The sequence below is a fragment of the Bos taurus genome, chromosome 10 (genome assembly GCF_002263795.3).
Source record: "Bos taurus isolate L1 Dominette 01449 registration number 42190680 breed Hereford chromosome 10, ARS-UCD2.0, whole genome shotgun sequence".
Taxonomy (NCBI): domain Eukaryota; kingdom Metazoa; phylum Chordata; class Mammalia; order Artiodactyla; family Bovidae; genus Bos; species Bos taurus.
Window position 1 is genome coordinate 6,556,952 of NC_037337.1, and position 21,532 is coordinate 6,578,483.

The 21,532-nt window shown below is 39.5% G+C and overlaps 1 protein-coding gene across 3 annotated transcripts in view; it reads right to left on the reverse strand.

Moving 5' to 3' along the window:
- The window catches only part of ANKRD31 (ankyrin repeat domain 31), a 136,162-nt gene that overhangs the window by 15,923 nt on the left and 98,707 nt on the right, over positions 1 to 21,532 (reverse strand). For all 3 annotated transcript variants that reach the window (XR_001501099.3, XM_059890754.1, XM_002690414.6), the window contains exons 22-25: positions 20,719 to 20,806; positions 15,102 to 15,198; positions 11,563 to 12,562; positions 8,441 to 8,581 (exon numbers count right to left, since the gene is read on the reverse strand). Coding sequence is in view for 2 of the 3 variants with exons in the window: in XM_059890754.1 (XP_059746737.1) it covers positions 8,441 to 8,581; positions 11,563 to 12,562; positions 15,102 to 15,198; positions 20,719 to 20,806 (1,326 nt within the window). In the remaining variant the exon portion in view is untranslated. The remainder of the gene's footprint in view (positions 1 to 8,440; positions 8,582 to 11,562; positions 12,563 to 15,101; positions 15,199 to 20,718; positions 20,807 to 21,532) is intronic.

Sequence of the window (21,532 nt, forward strand, 5' to 3'; positions counted from 1 at the left end):
AACTAAAGTTTTTATTAGAACACAGTGATACCATTCATTTACTTAACATCTATGGCTGTTTTTATGCTACAAAAGGATCAAGTAGTTTTGACAGAGATCATATGCTCACAAAGCCTGAAATATTTATTATCTGTCTCTTTACAGAGAAAATTGTTGACCTCTGATATATATCACTAATTCTCTCATACATTCACTTACTCAACAAATGTTAATTCAGTACCTGCTACTTTACAACATAAAAAAAGTAGTGTTGCATTAATAAAATTAAGCCATAAAAGTAAAATGGTACTTTTCAAGAAATCAGACATGCAACTGATTAGACGAACAGCATTTCAGGTCTAAACATCAAAGCTTCCCCGCCTCCCCTGCCCTTGGTTTACTTGTGAACTTAGCTATTGTTTATCAGCCCCAAAGTTCAGAGCTTAGAAATACATACATAAAAATGGGCTGGACTGAGGCAGACTGGCAAACACCTGCCAGAAATGTATCAGCCCAAGAGTCTTTGCTTTCTCCAGACTGAGTTCTAAAGCAGTCTGATAACATAATCCCAGAAGCTAGGTTCACTATGGTTAACCCAGCAAATCTTGACTTGAACACCCCTTCCTCCAGGATACTCACCCAGAGATGCTCAAGTAGTGACATTCCTACAGGACCCCATAATCTCTGTGCTTATATTTCTGTCAAGCACTAAACCCACTTAAATGAAACTATGTATTAATGTGTCTGTTTTCACTAAAGATCTGTATCATACTAAGTTTTATTTTCTAGCACTTCACATAGTGCCTGACAATACAGGGAGAAAGCTCTGAAGTCCCAGATCTTAATCAGGATTCTTAAATTCTTTGAGTACCTCCAGATTTTTAAGTTGTGGGGAGTAAAATGGAAAATACTTATGAGAAATATACCTTTGGCATACTGTTGAGCACACCCTCGGTACTCAATAAGTGCTTGTTATTGAAGGGAGCAAGGACGGCCTAAGAAATATGGAATGGTTAGGCAGACTTATAGCTCAATCCTATGACCAAACAGAGCCTCACATGTTAATGTAACAGACTTGGCCTACTCAGCTTGCTAAACCCTCCTTACCTGCAACGGAAGAAGCGGTGAGGCCACTAAATGCCTTCTGTCACTTCTCCAAATAATAAACAGGTGAAAACAATGGATTTTGACCATTCATCCAAAAAAAAGAAGAATATACCTTCAAAGCGCACATGAAATCATATCAAGCATCTTTTCTAACCACAATATTAAGTGACTAGAAATCAACTACTAAAAAAAAAAAAAGAACAACTGCAAAACACACCAACACGTGGAAGCTAAACAACATCCTACTAACCAACCAATGGCTCACTGAAGAAATGAAAGAAGAAATAAAAAGTACCTAGAGACAAAAGAAAAGAAAATCACAATGATCCAAAATCTATGGGATACAGCAAAAGCATTTTTAAGAGGGAAGGTTCTAGTGATACAAGCTTACCTCAGGAAAAAGAAAAAACTCAAACAACCTAGCCTTACACCTAAAGGAACCAGAGAATGAAGAACAAAAAAAAACCTATCAAAAAGATTAGAGCAGAAATAGAGACCAAAAAAAAAAAAACAAAAAACAGGAAAGATCAACGAAACTAAAACCTGGTTCTTTGAAAAGATAAACAAAATTGATAAACCTTTAGTCAGACTCACAAAGAAAAACAGGGAGAGGGCCCAAGTCAATCAAATTAGAAATGAAAGAGAAGTTATCACCAACACCACAGAAATACCAAGGTTCTTAAGAGACTACTACAAACAACTACATGCCAATAAAATGTACAATCTAGAAGAAATGGACACGTTCTTACAAATGTACAATCTCCCCAAACTGAACTGGGAATGAATAGAAAATCTGAATAGGCCAATTACCAGTGATGAGATAGAAACAGTAATTTAAAAATTCCCAACAGGGGGACTTTCCCGGTCCAGTGGCTAGGACTCCATGCTCCCAATGCAGTGGGCCTGGGTGTGATCCCAGGCCGGGGAACTAGATTCCACATGCCACGAGTAAGGCGCTGTGTGCCACATTTAAGACCCAACGTGGGCAAAAAAATAAACACACATTAAAAAACCCCACAAAACTCCCAACAAGGATTTCCCTGGTGGTAAATCCAGGGAAAGTGGGTAAAGCTCTATGCTCCCAATGCAGGGGGCCCATGTTGATATCACTAGCCTGGGAACTAGAACCCACATGCCACAACTAAGAATTCACAGGCCACAACTAAAGACCCCACAGGCAGCAGCTAAAGGGCGAAGATCCTTGAGTCATAACTAAGTCCCGGTGCAGCCAAATATGTAAATGTTAAAACAACAAACAAACTCCCAACAAACAGAAGTACAGAACCAGAGAGCTTCACAGGTGAATCTTACCAAACATTTAGAGAAGAGTGAACACCTATCCTTCTCCAACTATTCCAAAAAACTGCAGAGGAAGGAACACTTTCAAACTCATTCTAGAAGGCCGGCATTACCCTGATACCAAAACCAGACAGGATATCACAAAAAAAGTCCCATAAATTACAGGCCAGTATCACTGAAGAACACAGACACATAGATCCTGAACAAAACATTAGCAAACAGAATCCAGCAACATATTAAGAGGATCATAAATCATGATCAGGTGGGATTTATCCTAGAGTTGCAAGGATATTTCAATGTCTGCAAACTGATCAGTGTGATATAGCACATTAACAAACTAAAGAATAAAAATCATACAGTCATCTCAATAGATGAGACAAAGATTTTGACAAAATTCAATATCCATTTATGATAAAAAAAATACTCCAGAAAGGGGGCAAAGAGAGAATATGCCTCAACATAACAAAGGCCATATATGACAAACCCATAGTTAACATAATAGTCACAGTGAAAAGCTGAAAGTATTTCCTCTAAGATCTCAAACAAGACAAGGATGACCACTCTTGCCACTTTTATTCACATAGTACTGGAATTTCTAGCCACAATAATCAGGCAAGAAAAAGAAATAAAGGGCATCCCAATTGTAAAGATATAAGTAAAACTGTCACTGTTTGCAGAAGACATGATACTATATATAGAAAACACTAAAAACACCACCAGAAAACTACCAGAGCTCATCAGTGAATTCAGAAAAGTTGTTGGATACAAAACTAATATACAGAAACCTGTTGTATTTCTGTATGTTAACAATGAACTATCAGAGAGAGCTAAGGAAATAATCCTGTTTACCACTGCATCAAAAAGAATAAATACCTGGGAATAAATCTACCTAAGGAGGCAAAAGTCCTGTACGTGGGAAACTGTAAGACACTGATGGAAAAGAAACTGAAAATGACACAAATAAATGGAAAGATATACTGTGTTTTTGGGCTGGGAGAATTAATATTGTTAAAATACCACACTAGCCAAGGCAATCTACAGATTCAATGCAATCCCTATCAAAACACCACTGGCACTGAACTAGAACAAATAGTTTTAAAATGTGTATGGAAACACAAAAAACCCTGAATAGTTACAACAATCTTGAGAAAGAAGAATAGAGCTCAAGGAATCATACTCTCTGACTTCAGGTTGTACTACAAAGCTGCTATAATCAAAACAGTCTTGAACAGACACAGAAACAGACACACACATCAACAGAACAGAATACAGAGCCCAGAAGTAAACCCATGCACTTATATTCAATTAATCTCTGACACAGGAGGCAAGAATATACAAAGAAGAAAAGAGTCTCTTTACTAAGTGGTGCTGGGAAAACTGGACTGCTGCTGCTAAGTCGCTTCAGTCATGTCCGACTCTGTGCGACCCCATAGACAGCAGCCCACCAGGCTCCCCCGTCCCTGGGATTCTCCAGGCAAGAACACTGGAATGGGTTGCCATTTCCTTCTCCAATGGGAAAACTAGGAGCAACATGTAAAAAAATGAAATTAGAAGCATTTCTCACACCATATACAAAAAGTATACTCCAAATGAATTAAAGACCTAATGAAAGACCGGAAATCATAAAATTCCCAGAAGAAAACACAGGCAGAACACTCTCTGACATAAATTAGAGCAACATTGTTTTGGATCTGTTTCCTAAGGCAAAGGAAAGAAAATAAAAAATAAACAGGACCTAATTAAACTTAAAAGCTTTTATACAGCAAAGGAAACCACTGACAAAATGAAAACACTGAGGGGGAGAAAATACTTGCAAATGATATGACCCATAAGGAGTTAATATACAAAATGTATACACAGCTCATACAACTCAGTATCAAAAAACAGCTTGTCAAAAAATGGGCAGAAGACCTGAATAGAAAATTTCCCAAAAAAGAGACATACAGATGGCCAACAATGACATGAAAAGATGTTCAACACTGCTAATCATAAGAAGAATGCAAATCAAAGCCACACTGAGGTATCACCTCACACCTGTCAGAATCGCCATCATCAAAAAGAACACAAATAACAAATGTTGCCAAGGCTGTGGAGAAAGGGGAACTTTTCTACACTGTTGGTGGTAATGAAAACTGGTATAACCTCAATGGAAAACAGTACGGAGGTTTCTCAAAAACTTAAAACTACCATATGATCCAGCAATTCTGCTCCTGGGTATACATCCAAAAACAAAAACACTAATTCAAAACAGGTGAATGTGCACTTCAATGATCAAAGAAGCACTGTTTACAGTTGCCAAGATATAGAAACAACCTAAGTGTTCACTGGGGCTTCCCTGGTGGCTCAGTTGGTAAAGAAGCCACCTGCAATGCAGGAGACCTGGGTTCAATCTCTGGGTTGGGAAGATCCCCTGGGGAAGGGAAAGGCTATCCACTCCAGTATTCTGGCCTCAAGAACTCCATGGACTGTATAGTCCATGGGGTCGTAAAGAGTCGGACATGACTGAGCAACATTCACTTTCACTTTAAGTGTCCATCAACAAATGAATAGATAAAGAAGATGTGGTGTAAATGTACAATGGAATACTACTCAGCCATAAAAAAGTATCTTGCCATTTGCAACAACGTGGATGGACCTGGAGGGTTTATGGTATGTGAAATAAAAAAAACACAGAAAAAGACAAATATTCTGTTATTACTTACATGGGGAATCAAAAAATAAAAATAAATGAATGTAACAAAATAGAAACATAGATAAAGAGAACAGACTAGTGGCAACCAGCGTGGAGAGGGAAGAACGGAAGGGCAAGATAGGGGCAGGAGACTGAGAGGTACAGGTGACCACATATGAAATAAATAAGCTCTGGGGATACATTCTGCAGCACAGGGAATAGAGCGAATATGTCACAATAAATTTACATTCAGTTCAGTTCAGTTCAATTCAGTCGCTCTGTCGTGTCTGACTCTTTGTGACCCCATGAATCACAGCACGCCAGGCCTCCCTGTCCATCACCAACTCCCGGAGTTCACTCAGACTCACATCCATCGAGTCAGTGATGCCATCCAGCCATCTCATCCTCTGTCGTCCCCTTCTCCTCCTGCCCCCAATCCCTCCCAACATCAGAGTCTTCTCCAATGAGTCAACTCTTCGCATGAGGTGGCCAAAGTACTGCAGTTTCAGCTTTAGCATCATTCCTTCCAAAGAAATCCCAGGGCTGATCTCCTTCAGAATGGACTGGTTGGATCTCCTTGTAGTCCAAGGGACCCTCAAGAGTCTTCTCCAACACCACAGTTCAAAAGCATCAATTCTTCAGCGCTCAGCCTTCTTCACAGTCCAACTCTCACATCCATACATTAAGTATAACATAAAAACTGTGAACCACTATGTTGTACCGCTGCAACTGACTATACCTCAAAAATAATAACATTTATCTGCAAGTATATAAAAAGAAGAAAGACTGGGTTTTGTTCACATTATCGCCCTGATGATATCCAACACATGCTATGCCCTCATCAACGTGTAGGCTCAGTATGTTTTCATCTGTATCTCAAAATTTTAAGTATATTTTTAATCAGTTAGTGGTGTGTAAAATTTTACCTTAGTAGACTTAGGGGTCCTGAGTCCCCCATAAGCCGCAGACATATTACTAGGGATAATTCACGCATTCAAAGAACATAGCTTTAAGAAAATCCATTGAGTTAAAAATCTACTTTCCATAAGGCAGGAGTGCTTTAATGGACAGTGGTAACAGTGACTAGGCCTCAGACTGAACTGGCACCAGGTCCCTCAGGACACTGCAGCAGCGGGAGGAGCGCGTGCCGCCTGGCAGGTGAGCATGAGGACTCCCCTGGCAAGGCCGCACTGGCTCGGCTGCCTGGGTAGATCTGAGTCAGTTCTGGGGCTCGTCGCTCTGTCATCCTGTCAACGTGGATGTAGACGTAGGACGAGACCCAGTTTTCTGGCATTTCTCGCCTGACAACCTGGCTCTACATCCCCACACCACCTAGTCAGTGAAAATGTCCACATTTACCAAGACAGCAGAAACCTGTTCTCATCAAGAAGTGACTGTGAATTCAGGAGTCACCCCAAGACAAGAAGAGGTAAAGGTTACTGTGGTAAATTTTAAAGGAGGCTTTAAAAAAATTTGTAAACAAACTCAGTTTCTCAGCCTGTGTTATTTATGAGAAGTACATGAGTACTCTATAGTAATTTTTGAAACTATTTCTATTTCTAGGATAATTTAAAAAATCTAAGCTTGCTTAGATAATCTGTATGAATATCTCATATCCAAGAATTGCCCTAATTTTAGTGCCCACATTTGTATTTGGCTTCACCATCACCATCACTGTGCAACAGTATGACTCTAATTGACATGGCTAATGAGAGAAGACCAGAGGTAATGTGATATGTAACTGAGGCATATAAGTACAGCTGCTAAGCTGCTAAGTCGCTTCAATCGTGTCCGATTCTGTGTGACCCCATGGATGGCAGCCCACCAGGCTCCCCCATCCCTGGGATTCTCCAGGCAAGAACACTGGAGTGGGTTGCCATTTCCTTCTCCAATGCATGAAAGTGAAAAGTCAAAGTCAAGTCGCTCAGTCGTGTCTGACTTTTAGCGACCCCATGGACTGCAGCCCACTAGGCTCCTCTGTCCATGGGATTTTCCAGGCAAGAGTACTGGAGTGGGGTGCCACTGCCTTCTCCAATATACGTACAGAGTGAGGGCCAAATGATATCACAGCCAGATATGCAAAACCAGAAAATGCAGTAACTCCAACAGAGATAAAGAGTGGGAAGACTGAGTCATCGCTAGGCACAGGCATGTCAGACTCCAAAGAACCTCACTACAGCAACTACCTGTTCGCTCTGTGAGCAGAGATTCAGTTACAGCAAAATAGTATCATCTATCATAACTCTAAGAAGCTTTGTAATAAAAAGGGATTTCCATGCATAAAATGTTAATTACTAACATGCAAATATAATTTATGAAACCATGGAAAGGATTAAGCAGGTTGAATTTAAAGCAGGTGACTCAAGTGGTCAGAAGAAAAAAATTACAGGAAAAGAGGAAGACAGAGACTATAAAGTAGAGAAAATTTAAAATATGCTCATGTAAGTGAAGGAACTGAAAACTGTTCTGGAAACACCTGTAACAGAGGTCCAGGAGACCAGAGTTCACAGTTTAGGGACAAAAACTGAGACAGAAGCCAGCAAAGAGGGTGCGCAGAGCTGAGTTGGACAAAAAAGGGGAGAGGAAACCGCCTTCTACTACTGGTGCATTAAGGCTTACTATAATGGCTAGTGGAGGCTGAAGGTATTTGCAACTCTATAAAACAGTAATGGTGACTGTCTGATGATTCACACTTTTCTGGGTAAAACATTGCAACAGTGTTCCCTGAAATGGTGCCATGGACATCTGGAGATCATCTGGCTGATCATCAGACCTCAAGGGTGTTAGTCATCAATACTCTTCATATAGGTCGTTAAACTGGGCTTATAAATCAGATGACAGAGCTGAAGGAGGACACTACTAAGTCTGGGAAGTCTGAGTAAAAATTCAGAAATTTTTCCTCCTGGAAGGCTAGCAATTCGTGGGAAAGACTATGTTCAAACATGTGGGTCTCAGGCTCCTTGATCATAACTTTCACCTTTAGGGGAAGAGTCTGCTTTATCATATCAGAATACTAGTAACATATTATTAACTAAATTATCCATACATCAGTGGCCCTGCATCTTCCACGTGGAATCACAAGGACCTGATATCTCTATGGGGTGGCAGGAACTCTCGAGACAGGAAGATCGGGGCATTTGGTTTTCTGAGATGAGGTAAGGCACAAGGAAGGAGAGGCTCGGTCTGCTGTGCGACCCTGCTGCGGGGCGTTCTGGCAAACGCGGACTGCGGGAGAGCTTGTGGCGTGCTGCAGCAGGGACGCACAGAACTAGTCTGGAGAACCTTCAGCATCCTTTTTAATACAGGAAGCAGTTTTATCAGCAAAGAATATGATGTTATCTCCAACTGAATATGAAGTTAAAGATTAATTTAGGAATGACCCACCTTACTCCAAGCATAATTCCAGGTCACATATCTGTCACCTCCTAGAAGATCCTTGAGCCAGGTGACTGGGTTTTGATAAATCTGACCATTTTCTACCTTAATTTTGCCACTCAATAAAACACTGGCTTTGTGGGTAGCCTCCTGAAGTGAAAAATAAAACAAAAATTAGGATTGAAAAAATACCTGAACTTCTGCTTCTGTCCATGATAAAGTAAACGGGGACCAGAATTATGTTAACACCCGACACAACCAAAAAAACAGACAAACTAAATATATGAAACAATGGTTTCCAAGCTACCAAACATCAGGGGGAAATGTATAGTGATACTGAGAACTGAGGAACTACTGAGGTGAGCCCTACAATCGTCCCAGTTCACTGCCTTGAGAGAGCTTCCAGGTCTTCATGCATGAATAGGAAATCCGGACAAAACCTGTCGAGTCTCTCAATTGAGTAGACAGAGCAGGGTCCAGGGAGGCATGATGGTTAGAGTTTGCAGGACAGAGTACTGAAGAAGAGAGAAATACACAGAGACAGAGAACTCTATAGAGCTTCAGAGGGTCCTCTTTAAGTATTCTGCTGAGTTGTGATTGGCCATGTGCCAAGCCTGGGAAAAGAACCATCTGAAAGAATTAGATGTAATGGCATTCTCAAAGGGCAGAAACAGCACCTGTTCCCAATAGTAAGACTAGAAAAAGAAACTGATGGGGAATTGGTAGATACACAGAAGTCTTGCCTTTGCAGTGGGATATAATTAGCCTTAGACTGAACACTGCTCCAATCCTGCCTAACACACTATAAAAGGAAGACCCAAAAGGACTGGAAAAGGTCAGTTTTTATTCCAATCCCAAAGAAGGGCAGGGCCTAAGAATGTTCAAACTATCATACAATCGCACTCATTTCACAAGCTAGTAAGGTTATGCGCAAAATCCTTCAAGTTAAGCTTCAGCAGTACATAAACCAAGAACTTCCAGATGTACAAGCTGGGTTTAGAAAAGGCAGAGGAACACAGAGATCAATGGCCAACATTTTCTGGGGGCTTTCCTGGTAGCTCAGCTGGTAAAGAATCCGCCTGCAATTCAGGAGATCCCAGTTCGATTCCTGGGTTGGGAAGATCCCCTGGAGAAGGGAAAGGCTATCCACTCCAGTATTCTGGCCTGGAGAATTCCATGGACTGTATAGTCCATGGGGTCACAAAGAGTTTGATGCGACTGAGCAGCGACTTTCACTTTCAATTTCTGGATCACAGAGAAAGCAAGGGAATTCCAGAAAAACATCTGCTTCATTGATTATGCTAAAGCCTTTGACTGTGTGGATCACAACAAACTGGAAAATTCTTAAAGAGATGGAATACCAGACCATCTTACTTGTCTCCTGAGAAATCTGTATGCAGGTCAAGAAGCAACAGTTAGAACCTTACACTGACAACTGACTGGTTCAAAATTGGGAAAGAAGTAGAAGTCTGTATACTGTCATCCTGCTTATTTAACTTATATGCAGAGTACATCATGTGAAATGCTGGGCTGGATGAAGCACAAGCTGAAATCAAGACTGCTGAGAGAAATGTCAACAACCTCAGATATGCAGATGACACCACCCTTACAGCAGAAAGGGAATAGGAACTAGAGCCTCTTGATGAGGGTAAAAGAGGAGAGTGAAAAAGCTGGCTTAAAACTCAACACTCAAAAAACTAAGACCATGGCATCCAGCCCCATCACTTCATGGCAAACAGAAGGGGAAAAAGTGGAAGCAGTGACAGATTTTATTTTCTTGGACTCCAAAATCACTGTGGACAATGACTGCAGCCATGAAAGTAAAAGACGCTTGCTCCTTACAAGGAAAGCTATGACAAACCTAGACAGCGTATTAAAAAGCAAAGACATCACTTTGCTGACAAAGATCTGTATACTCAAAGCTATGGTTTTTCTAGTCATCTATGGATGTGAGAGTTGAACCATAAGGAAGGAAAGTGGAAAGGAAAGTGAAGTCGCTCAGTCGTGTCCAACTCTTTGCAACCCCATGGACTGCAGCCTCCCAGGCTCCTCCGTCCATGGGATTTTCCAGGCAAGGGTACTGGAGTGGGTAGCCTATCCCTTCTCCAGGGGATCTTCCCGACTCAGGGATTGAACCCGGGTCTCCCGCATTGCAGGTGGACGCTTTTGTGAGAGTTGGACCATAAGGAAGGCTGAGCGCCAAAGAACTGACGGTTTTGAATCATGGTGCTGGAGAAGACTTGAGAATTCCTTGCACTATAAGGAGATCAAACCAGTCAATCCTAAAGGAAATAAACCCTAAATATTCATTGGAAGGGCTGATGCTGAAGCTGAAGCTCCAATATTTTGGCCACCTGATGCGAAGAGTCAACTTACTGGAAAAGACCCTAATGCTGGGAAAGACTGAAGGCAAAAGGAGAAGGAAATGGCAGAGGATGAGATGGTTAGAAGCATCACCAACTCAATGGACATGAATCTAAGCAAACTCCAGGAGACAGTGGAGGACAGAGGAGCCTGGCGTGCTGCAGTCCATGGGGTTGCAAAGAGCTGGACACAACTGAGCAACTTACAACACACAAAACCCTTCCTGCTGAGTATAACTAATCTGGTCTGAGAGCCCAAAGGTACTTCTGACTAAAAGGAATAGGGCAATTTTAGGCTTCCCTGGTAGCTCAGCTGGTAAAGAATCTTCCTGCAATGCAGGAGACCCCAGTTTGATTCCTGGGTTGGGAAGATCCGCTGGAGAAGGAATAGGCTACCCACTGCAGTATTCTTGGGCTTTCCTCTAAGCTCAGCTGGTAAAGAATCCACCTGCTATGTAGGAGACCTGGGTTCGATCCCTGGGTTGGGAAGATACCCTGGAGAAGGGAAAGTCAACCCACTCCAGTATTATGGCCTGGAGAATTCTGTGGACTGTATAGTCCATGGGGTCACAAAGAGTTGGACATGACTGAGTGACTTTCACTTTCACTTGCTAAGAATATAATGGTCAAGTTTCTCCATTTAAACAGCCCAACCAAACCCTTTCCCCTAATAAGAGCTATACACTGACACTATGTGACAGCAACATTTTAGTCACTTATTTATAAAATTTACATAATTTTAGAGGGAAAAAAAGACCAATAGGATACCTGTGTTTTGAATTCCAGAATGTTATTTCCTGGATTAAGTCTTCCTAGCAATATCAGATCCTTTATCTGCATACATTTCTTTTTGAGAGTTGTGTTGTAGTTTGAAGGTTTTTTCACAGTATGTTGGTAGCCAGACCCAGAGAAGGAGGAGCTCTGAGTATCATTTGCATGAGGAACAGTGAGAGCTGATTTTTTAAAGTAAGGTTTCAGCTGTTGCCCCATGTCACTGCCAAAGGCACCAACCCCTTGCTGTGCCAGGGATTCTGGTGTCCCCCCGGGGGCTTGGTGGGGAGCTGTTTTCCTGTTTCCTTCTTTTGGATCACAATCAGAAGGAGCCTGATCACAAATAACACTTGATGGATGGGCATCATGGTGGGCAAACACACTGGTGGTTGCTGAAGTCTTTAATGTGCCAGTCACTGCTGAAGGACTAAAGGACACGTGCCTCTTGGCTGTACTACCTGGACCTCTAAGATCTTTTTGTGAATGCTCTGCTTCAGCAATAAAAGTAACAGATTGGGACTGCACTTTAATCTGATTAGTGCCATCTGAATGTCTGGATTTTGATAATCTATCTAAGGTACAGTCATGGAGATTTTGCTTAGAATTCACTTCACTGCCAGAAAATTCTTCCCTTCTCACTGTCTCCGAATTTGGACAAGTGTGGGTACTTTGGCTGTCGTGCCAGACTTCCTGAGACGACTGTGTTTCCTGCATGCCTCTGCACACAAGGCTGACAGGAGAAAGTGGACCTGACTGGGGCTGCATGGAATTTTCCAGACTGATACACTCTTGCCTGTCCTTTTCATTAGAGGTTTCTGAGCTTGATGGCAGCTTCCTAAAACTAAGACCAGACAAAGATGTAGCATTCTTATAGGTGTGAAATTTCTGGCTTATTTTTTTCTGTTTTTTGGCTACAAGTAGGAGGCTCTTCTGTCTTGCCGCCAAGTTAGCCAGTTGCTCCCTCAGGACTCCATGCTTAAATGATTCTATGGACACCCTGTAGAAAGAAACAGAAAAGGGAAAAATACAAAAACAGTGGAAAACTTCTTTTTTAAGCAGTCATTTAGATTTTATAGACACTCTGTGTCAATTTAAATTTAATCAGCTCCAAGTACACAAGAGTCTCTCTTTGGCCTGTGTATTCTTTGAGAGCAAACTGTTGCTCTACATGAGGCAAATAAGTATGGCTTCTTTAGGAGGTGACAGTGTGCTTATCCACATTCATATTTACATTATTTATCAGTTGTGAGTCAGCCCTAAGACAGAAACACAACTTGCATTATCTATCTAGATATCTACTAGTCCTTTAGTTGGAAGGTACCAACTGATGACCAAGGAGCAATACGACCTTCTTTAAGTTTGGAATTGGCTTAACTGGTTTACAGCTAAATGGTATATCAGGAAGTCAAATTTGAGAGTAAGTTCCATCCAAATTCACTTAGCTATGGAGGACTGGGGTTGTTTTGTGAATAATCATAAGTAAGCTAGACACAGAAATGTCAGTTCATCAAGCGATCACTGTAGCTGTGCTTTCTGAACCTGCAGTGAGGTGCCTGGAGGCCAGACGGCGGCCCAGAGAAGCACTGTCCTGCGTGTCCCCCCAGACCACGCCTCTCGGGGCTGGAGGACTGAACGGGAGGCACTGACTCACTCACACCTCTGACTTCTGGTTATCCTCACCTATGCCACAGTGACCTTCAGGATACCAGACACTTTTGTTTCCAGTGGCTCTCAAACTTTTTGGTCTCAGGACTTTTTTATACTCTTAAAAGTTACTGAGCAACCCAAAGAGCTTTTGTTTATATGGGTCATATCTATCAATATTTACTGTTTTAGAAAATAAAACTGAGAAAATTTTAAAACACAGAAACACACAAGTGTACATTCCATTGGCTATTAGGATGATGATATTATTATATACCATGTAGCCTCTAGAAAATTTCATTGTACACTTTTAAGAAAACGAGAGTAAAAAAGGACAAATAACGTCTTAATATTATTGTAAAAATGGCTTTTGACTTCTTGGACCCCTTGATACGGTCTCAGTGACCATCTTTTAAGAGCAGCCGTTTTAAAGGGAAGCAACAGTATAGACAACTGTCTCTCCTAACACAGGTTAGAGTTGTTGGTACTAAACTCCAAACTGCCTGGATATTAAAGGAAGGAGCAGATGCAAGGGGAAGAAGTGTCAAGAAGAAATCAGAATTAGCAAATAACTAGCAGTACTAAATGTAAGAAGCTGGTTGGATAGAGAAGAAAAAAGAAATTAATATCACATTTAAAACTATGTGAAACAGAGTCCAGATAGAAAATGAAAATGCTCTTTAGATTACAAAATTTCAAGACTAATAACAACATTAGTAAGAAGACACACATATATAATGGAATATTTTTCAGCCATAAAAAGAAACAAATCCTGCTGTTTGTGACAACATGGACGCATCTTGACGGCATCATGCATCATGCTAAGTGAAACAAGTCAGACAAAGACAAATACTGTACGATCTCACTTATATTTGGAAGCTAAAATAAAAACCAAAAGTCACAGGTTCAGAGAACAGACTGGTGGTTGACAGAGGTGGAGGAAGCATTCGGGGGAAACGGGTGAAGGAATCAAAAGGTATAAACACCCATGGTGACTACAGTTGATAATACTGTATTGTATATTTGAAAGTTGCTGAGAGTAGGCCTTAAAAGTTCTCATCTTAAGAAAAAAGAAAAGAATACAAAAATAGAAAATAATACCCAAATAAGAAAAATATATATAACAAGTTTCTCAAAAAACAAAAAAGAAAAGAGATATATAATCAACATAATTAGGATAAAACTCTTTAAGGACCCTGAGAACTTAGAAGTACACAAGACTACAAAATACACATGATTACACTGCTTAGAAGAACATTTGTAATAGCATAGAAGAACCAATTTTAATGTAAAAAAATGTGAGTTTACTAAGAAAAGAAATTTACTTATGAGATTCATGGTCAGAAAGGCTTTCATTAAATTCATGGCTGTGGACATTTTAATATCCTTTTCTGAACATTTCAAGTAATAAAGTAGAAAAACATCTCTCTAGGAAGTACATATAATTCCTCGTGGACATAATAGATTAGATGACCTCATAAAGTCCTTTTCCAGTTCCACAAAACATCTGTAATCACAAGAAATTCTAGGCCAGGGTTTCCCTGGTGGTCCAGGGGTTTAGAGTCTGCCGGCCAGTGCAGGGTCACAGATTTGACCCCTGGCCTAGGAAGATTCCACATGCCATGGGGGCAACTGAACTCATGCACCGCAGCTACTGAAGTCTGTGCTCCGCAACAAGAAACATGCTCTGCCACTCCAATGAGGGCCCATGTGTTGCAACTAGAGGGTAGCTCCTGCTCACTGCTGCTAGAGAGAGCCGGTGTGCAGAAACGAAGACCCAGCACAGCCAAAAATAAATAGATAAAGTTAAAAAAGAAATTCTAGACCTATTATAGATTAAAAATAGATAAATTCTGAAAACTCCAAAGCATTCTTACCTTTTTTTAACTCACCTGTATTTTTTAGCTAGATCATCCCTTTCTGCCTTCTGTTTAGCAAGCACATTGTCCATAACTTCCTTTATCTCTAACATCTCAGCAGCGTATTGTTCTAGAAGCAAGATAATAAAATAAATTATTTTAAGTCAGTTAACTGAGAGACAGCAAATGTTAAATTTGATCACAAAGGACTTAGCCTTATTGTTAATTTAAAAAGCCATTATTTTCCTACCCTCTTCCACCATATCAATGGTCCAGATATCAAAGCTTATGGACTTATGTCACTCTAGAGAAGTACCCTGAGATGTGTGAGACCACATCAAGAAGGAGCGGGCAAGCCTGAGTTCTAACCCTGTTATCCCGCTGACTAAGCTTGGTGATCCTAGACAAGTCATTAACCTCTCTGGTCGCTGCCTTAACTGTGAAATGAGGGTACTAAAAGAAGATAAATAGTAAGATAATTTTGTCTGTTAAGATTATTTACTTTTTAAAATACAAAAGGAAAACACTGTCAATGTAAAGGAAATTTTGAAATAATATGAATGTTTACAGAGAAGAATGCTCGGAAAGATCAAAGGCAGAAGGAGAAGAGGGTGATAGAGGATAAGATGCTTGGATGGCATCATCAATTCAATGGAAATGAACCTCAGCAAACTCAGGGAGGTTGTGAGGGTCAGGGAAGCCTGGCGTGCTGCAGTCCATGGGGTTGCAAAGAACTGGACATGACTTGAACCCAACAACAGAGAAGTCAGGGTATTCCCACTCACCCATTCCTTCTCAATATTTCACTCCATGAAAGAGACTGCTTTTAATACTTTGGTAGGTGTGTGTTTAAAATATGTTTATTTTATATATATAGTCTATATATGTAGACTATATATAACTCTATTATATGTACTTAAAAATAAGAATCATGCTATCAGTTCTTGTTCTTTACACTTAACACTTAGGGCTATATGATATCTAAAGTCACTTATGAAGTGAAGTGAAGGTCTCTCAGTCATATCTGACTCTTTGCGACCCCATGGACTGTAGCCTGCCAGGCTCCTCTGTTCATGGAATTCTCTAGGCCAGAATACTTAAGTGGGTAGCTTTTCCCTTCTCCAGGGGATCTTCCCAACTCAGGATCGAACCCAGGTCTCCCCCACTGCAGGTGGATTCTCTACCAGCTGAGTCACCAGGGAAGCCCAAGAATACTGGAGTGGATAGCCTATCCCTTCTTCAGAGGAACTTCCCAACCCAGGAATCAAATCAGGGTCTCCTGCATTGCAGGTGGATTCTTTACCAGCTGAGCTACCAGGAAAGCCATAGATCTATATAAAATTATTATGATCACTTAAATTATTTTCCTACTTTCTTCCATTGCTTCCCAAGTAAAGACATCATGATCTCCCCCAGTACAAATTCATAGGATTTACATGTAAATTATGTCCAAACCTAGATTCCCAAATAGGAAATTATTTCTTTTACGCTACTTGCTATTCATTTAATTTTTGGCTTTGTTTCTTAAGTTTTTTCTTAATTTTTTTAGACCAAGGTGTATTTTTCTAGATAATTTAACTAGAGAACATCAGTGGTAGAAAGTGACATAAAGTTCATAGTTGGAATTTGCTCCAGAACCTCCTTTTACAAGTCAGACAATGATCTGACAAGTACAGAGTCAGTGTTCCCAGAGCAGTTTCTATCTCCCTAATCTCCTTAAATGATAATTAAGAATTTAGACACAGATTTGTTGGGAAGACTTGACACTTTAACAAAAGACATTTACATTATCTATATACCCTGCCACGTTTGGCTTTTCTAACTGAATTTTAAACCACAGGTAAAAATAGCATTATCATAGTAACCAAAGTTTCTATAAATAGATATAAAGATATTTTATGTCTAACCTGATACTATATACTTATCAAAGAGACAAAATTAATCAATGGCATCTTTGAGAAAACCTAGAAATTACCCAAATATGTGAGACTTTAATATGTGATAATAAGGCATTATAAAATAATGAAGATGAGAGGAATTATTCAACAAATAAGAGTAGGCAAAGGGGTAGTAATATGGGGGAAAGCCCTATTCTATCTTTCTACCATACCTGGCAAAGAAATTTCAGATGAATTATAGAGTTACAATGCTTAGGAAAAATAACATATAAAATGTTTAAAATGAACATTTTTTTCTGCTTCAATTCAGTTGAGGTGCTAAAAATATTTGATATAAAAATAAATATAAAACATCTATAAAAAATTTACAAAGAAATAAAATTCTTTACTCTTGGCTACCTCAACCAGATCAAAGATGAAAAGGCATCAAAATATGGAAGTGGTGAATTTGCAAAGCTATTTCTTTAGAGAGTTGAAGCTTAACTGGGTGGGATTCTCTGTTTTGAGAAGCAAACGTGAGCAGTGAGGGCGTCTCTCCTCTTCTGTTGTTGGTGTTCAGTCACCCAGTGGTGTCCAACTCTTTGGGACCCCGTGGACTGCAGTATGCCAGGCTGCCCTGTCCCTCACCATCTCCTGGAGTTTGCCCAAGTTCATGTTCATTGCATTGGTTATGCTATCCAGCCATCTCATCCTCTGATGCCCTCTTCTTTCTTCTGCCCTCGATCTTTCCCAGTATCAGGGACTTTTCCAATGAGTCATCTGTTCACATCAGATGAGCAAAATACCAGAGCTTCAGCTTCAGCATCAGTCCTTCCAGTGAATATTCAGGGTTGTGCTCCCTTAAGAGTGATTGGTTTGATCTCCTTGCTGTCCAAGAGACTCTCAGGAGTCTTCTCCAGCACCACAGTTCAAAGGCATCGATTCTTTGGCATTCTGCCTTTTTTATGGTCCAGCTCTCACAACCGTACGCGACCACTGGGAAGACCACTGCCTTGACTACATGGACCTTTGTCAGCCGAGTAATCTCTCTGCTTTTCAACCCGCTTCTCTTTACCTCGGCCTAAAGGGGTAGTTTCTCAAAGGACTGTTAAGACTGTAACAACTTTCTATTGAGGTGACAATGGACTGATAATCTGACTTGCTCTTTGATCTTGAACATCTGGAGGTTCAGAAGAACAGGGAGCTTCCACAGCAGTGCAAAGAGAAAGCTGCTGTTGTGCTAGGAATTAATTATCCTCCCTTCTGATAGTGGGTTCAAGATCTTCAGGATTGTGAAGACAGTAGGGAGACTGCCCTGTGGTCCTCCTTATGAGGGCTTATACTTGAGGGTGACAGTCTGTGTAAGGTAGACCACCAGGAGAAAATGGTGAGAGGAGACTGAGAAGAGCCAGGGGAAGAAACGTGCACTGTCACATTACAGGAGCTATGTAGAAGCTTCAGAAGAGCCTCAGAAATTTTGTTTTGATGAACCTTAGTTTTCAACAACTGTTAAAAAGCAATGGGACCAACAGCAGTCAGGACCTGATCATGAGCCAAGAACTCGAGTGTTCTACTGCTGTACCTCTCCTTTCCTAAAGGGGCAAAGAGACTCAAAAAAGGGATCATGATTAGAATAATCCCAGTGATAACATGATCACAACAGAATAAAATTAAGTTACAAAGCCTGGTGGTGAGGAGGGGAGAAAAGTTTCTAATCTTAGAAGCATTAAAAGCAACAGAAAAGAGGCTGATACATTCTACTATGCAGAATTTGAGAATCTCTGTATTTAACACACACTAATATGTTATAAATAAAAACACTGTTAAGGGACAAAAAATGTATTTACAGCAGTTATGGCAAAAAAGGGGTCAATAACTTGATTATATAAAATGGCTTCAATTTCATAACAAACAGGAACAATCAATTTATGAAATAGAAGATAAAATTAGTGAAAAAATACCATTAATAATCAATAAGTAAAAATAATATACATATTTTTTACTAAAATAGTAAAAATTTTTTCAGTAAAATTATTGTAAATGGAAATACTGATGCTATTAGCAGTGTAAAAGCAAACACAAATGTGTGTTGGTGGAAGTACAAATTATTATGTAACACTATAGGAAATCAACTTATCAATATGAACCAACAGATTTTACATGTTTATATATTTTGACCCAATAATTTCAATTATGTTAATTTTTCCTAAGAGGATAATCCTAAATCCAGAAAAAACTATGTATGGTGGTGTAATAGGAAAAAATTGGAAAAATCTACATGCTCAACAAAAAAGGAAAAATTAAGTAAACCATGGGACATTTACTGAACAGGATACTATGTAACCACTAAGAATGATGACCATGACAAAAAGAAAACACAGCATATCTAACAGGATCCAATCTATGCTTTTTAACAATTTTATTGAGGTATAATTGCATAAGCATTCTCTTAGAAAAAAAAAGAAAACTAAACACCAAAATATTACAGAAGAGCAGTAGGTGATTTTTAGAATATTTTTCCTCATTATTGTTTTTGAAGTGTATCTATATACCTTTTATAATGAAAAAAGTATATTCTTGTAAAATTCACCTTAGATGTATAAGATACTATAAATACTAAATAAAATATATGAACTATACACACTGGGGATATAAATTAATTTGTATTATTTTCCTCAAAATATAACGTGTATCATGTGTTAGGCCAGGATAAAAAGTAGAATGGGTATAGTTTAAAAATAAATAATTTTTTAAAAAGGTATACAACATGAATTAGGGCTTCCCTCATAGCTAAGTTGGTAAAGAACCTGCCTGCAATGCAGGAGACCCGGGTTCAATTCCTGGGTTGGGAAGATTCCCTGGAGAAGGAAATGGCGACCCACTCCAGTGTTCTTGCCTGGAGAATCCCATGGACAGAGGACAGAGGAGCCTGGCCTCCATGGGGTTGCAAGAGTCAGACACAACTTAGTATCTAAACCACCACCACCACAACATGAAATTAAGCTAACAGACTAATTAACAGTTATATCCTGCTACAAAAAAGACTGATGAGGTACTATTTTGATTTTTTTAATTAATTTTTATTAGAGTATAGTTGATTTACAATGTTGTATTAGTTTCCGTTTTACAGCAAAGTACATCAGTTATACATATACAAATACCCACTTTTTTTAGATTATTTTCCCATATAGGTCATTATAGAGTACTGAGTAGAGTGCCCTGTACTATGCAGTAGGTCCTTACTAGTTGTCTATTTTATAAATAGCAGCATGTATGTGTCAATCCCAATCTCCCAGTTTATCCCTCCTACACCCCTTCTCCCTTGGTAACTATACGTTTATTGTCTACACCTATGACTCTATTTTTGTTTTGTAAATAAGTCCATTTGTACCATTTTTTTAGATTCCACATATAAGTGATATCATATGATACTTGTCTTTCTCTGATTTACTTCACACAGTATGACAATCTCTAGGTCCATCCATGTTGCTGCAAATGACATTATTTCGTTCTTTTTGATGGCTGAGTAATATTCTACTGTATGTACGGACCACATCTTTATCATTCATCAGGGCTTATAATGTGGACATTTTTGGGGGGAGGACAACTTCAACCTCACAGCACTCCTATTTTGAATTCTATCAAAAGTTTAGTTTTGCCTCTTCTTGGACTTTTTAAAAATGGAACCATACTATACCCACCCCATCCCCAAAAGAAAATGAGGCAGCAATGCCTTGGATGACTGAAATAATCAAATATGAGTGCATATTTACCTGCATCTTCAGGGGTTCTTATTTCAAACTCTAATAAATTTTCTTGTTTTTCTTCTATATTTTGTAGAATGGCACTGATGGTCTGATGCTATCAGACAAAATATTAAAAAACTCATTACAAGAAGGTAGATGTTTTTCTCTAACAGGCAGCTGAAAAATGCACAGTAAAAGTGCTAAATCAGATCAGATCAGATCAGTGACGTCCAACTCTTTGCGACCCCAAGAATCGCAGCACGCCACGCCTCCCTGTCCATCACCAATTCCCGGAGTTCACTGAGACTCACATCCATCGAGTCAGTGATGCCATCCAGCCATCTCATCCTCTGTCGTCCCCTTCTCCTCCTGCCCCCAATCCCTCCCAGCATCAGAGTCTTTTCCAATGAGTCAAATCTTCACATGAAGTGCTAAATAAAGTACCACAAAAGAAGCTGATTTCCCTTTATGTTCCAAATATATTCAGGCCTCATTTAAACTTAACTATATATATATATATATATATTTGGGAAAAAATTAAACTTAAATACATCTTGATTTATGTAGCAGATCTGCTCCTGGAAAACAGAATGTTAAGAGTGGCAACCATAAAAACAATCACAATTTCTCAATGACTCTTTTTATAGGTGTAATAACTCAGCAAATAATATTTAAAGATTACACATATGCAAGAAGTTTAAGGCTTTATGATTATCATTGCACACTATCAAGATTTCACATACAGTCTTAGAAATACAAAACACTCTCAAAAACCCACCAAGAGGATTTAAAACCACCTCTTTATATACTTGTCAGTATTAATAGTATTAATTAAACTATT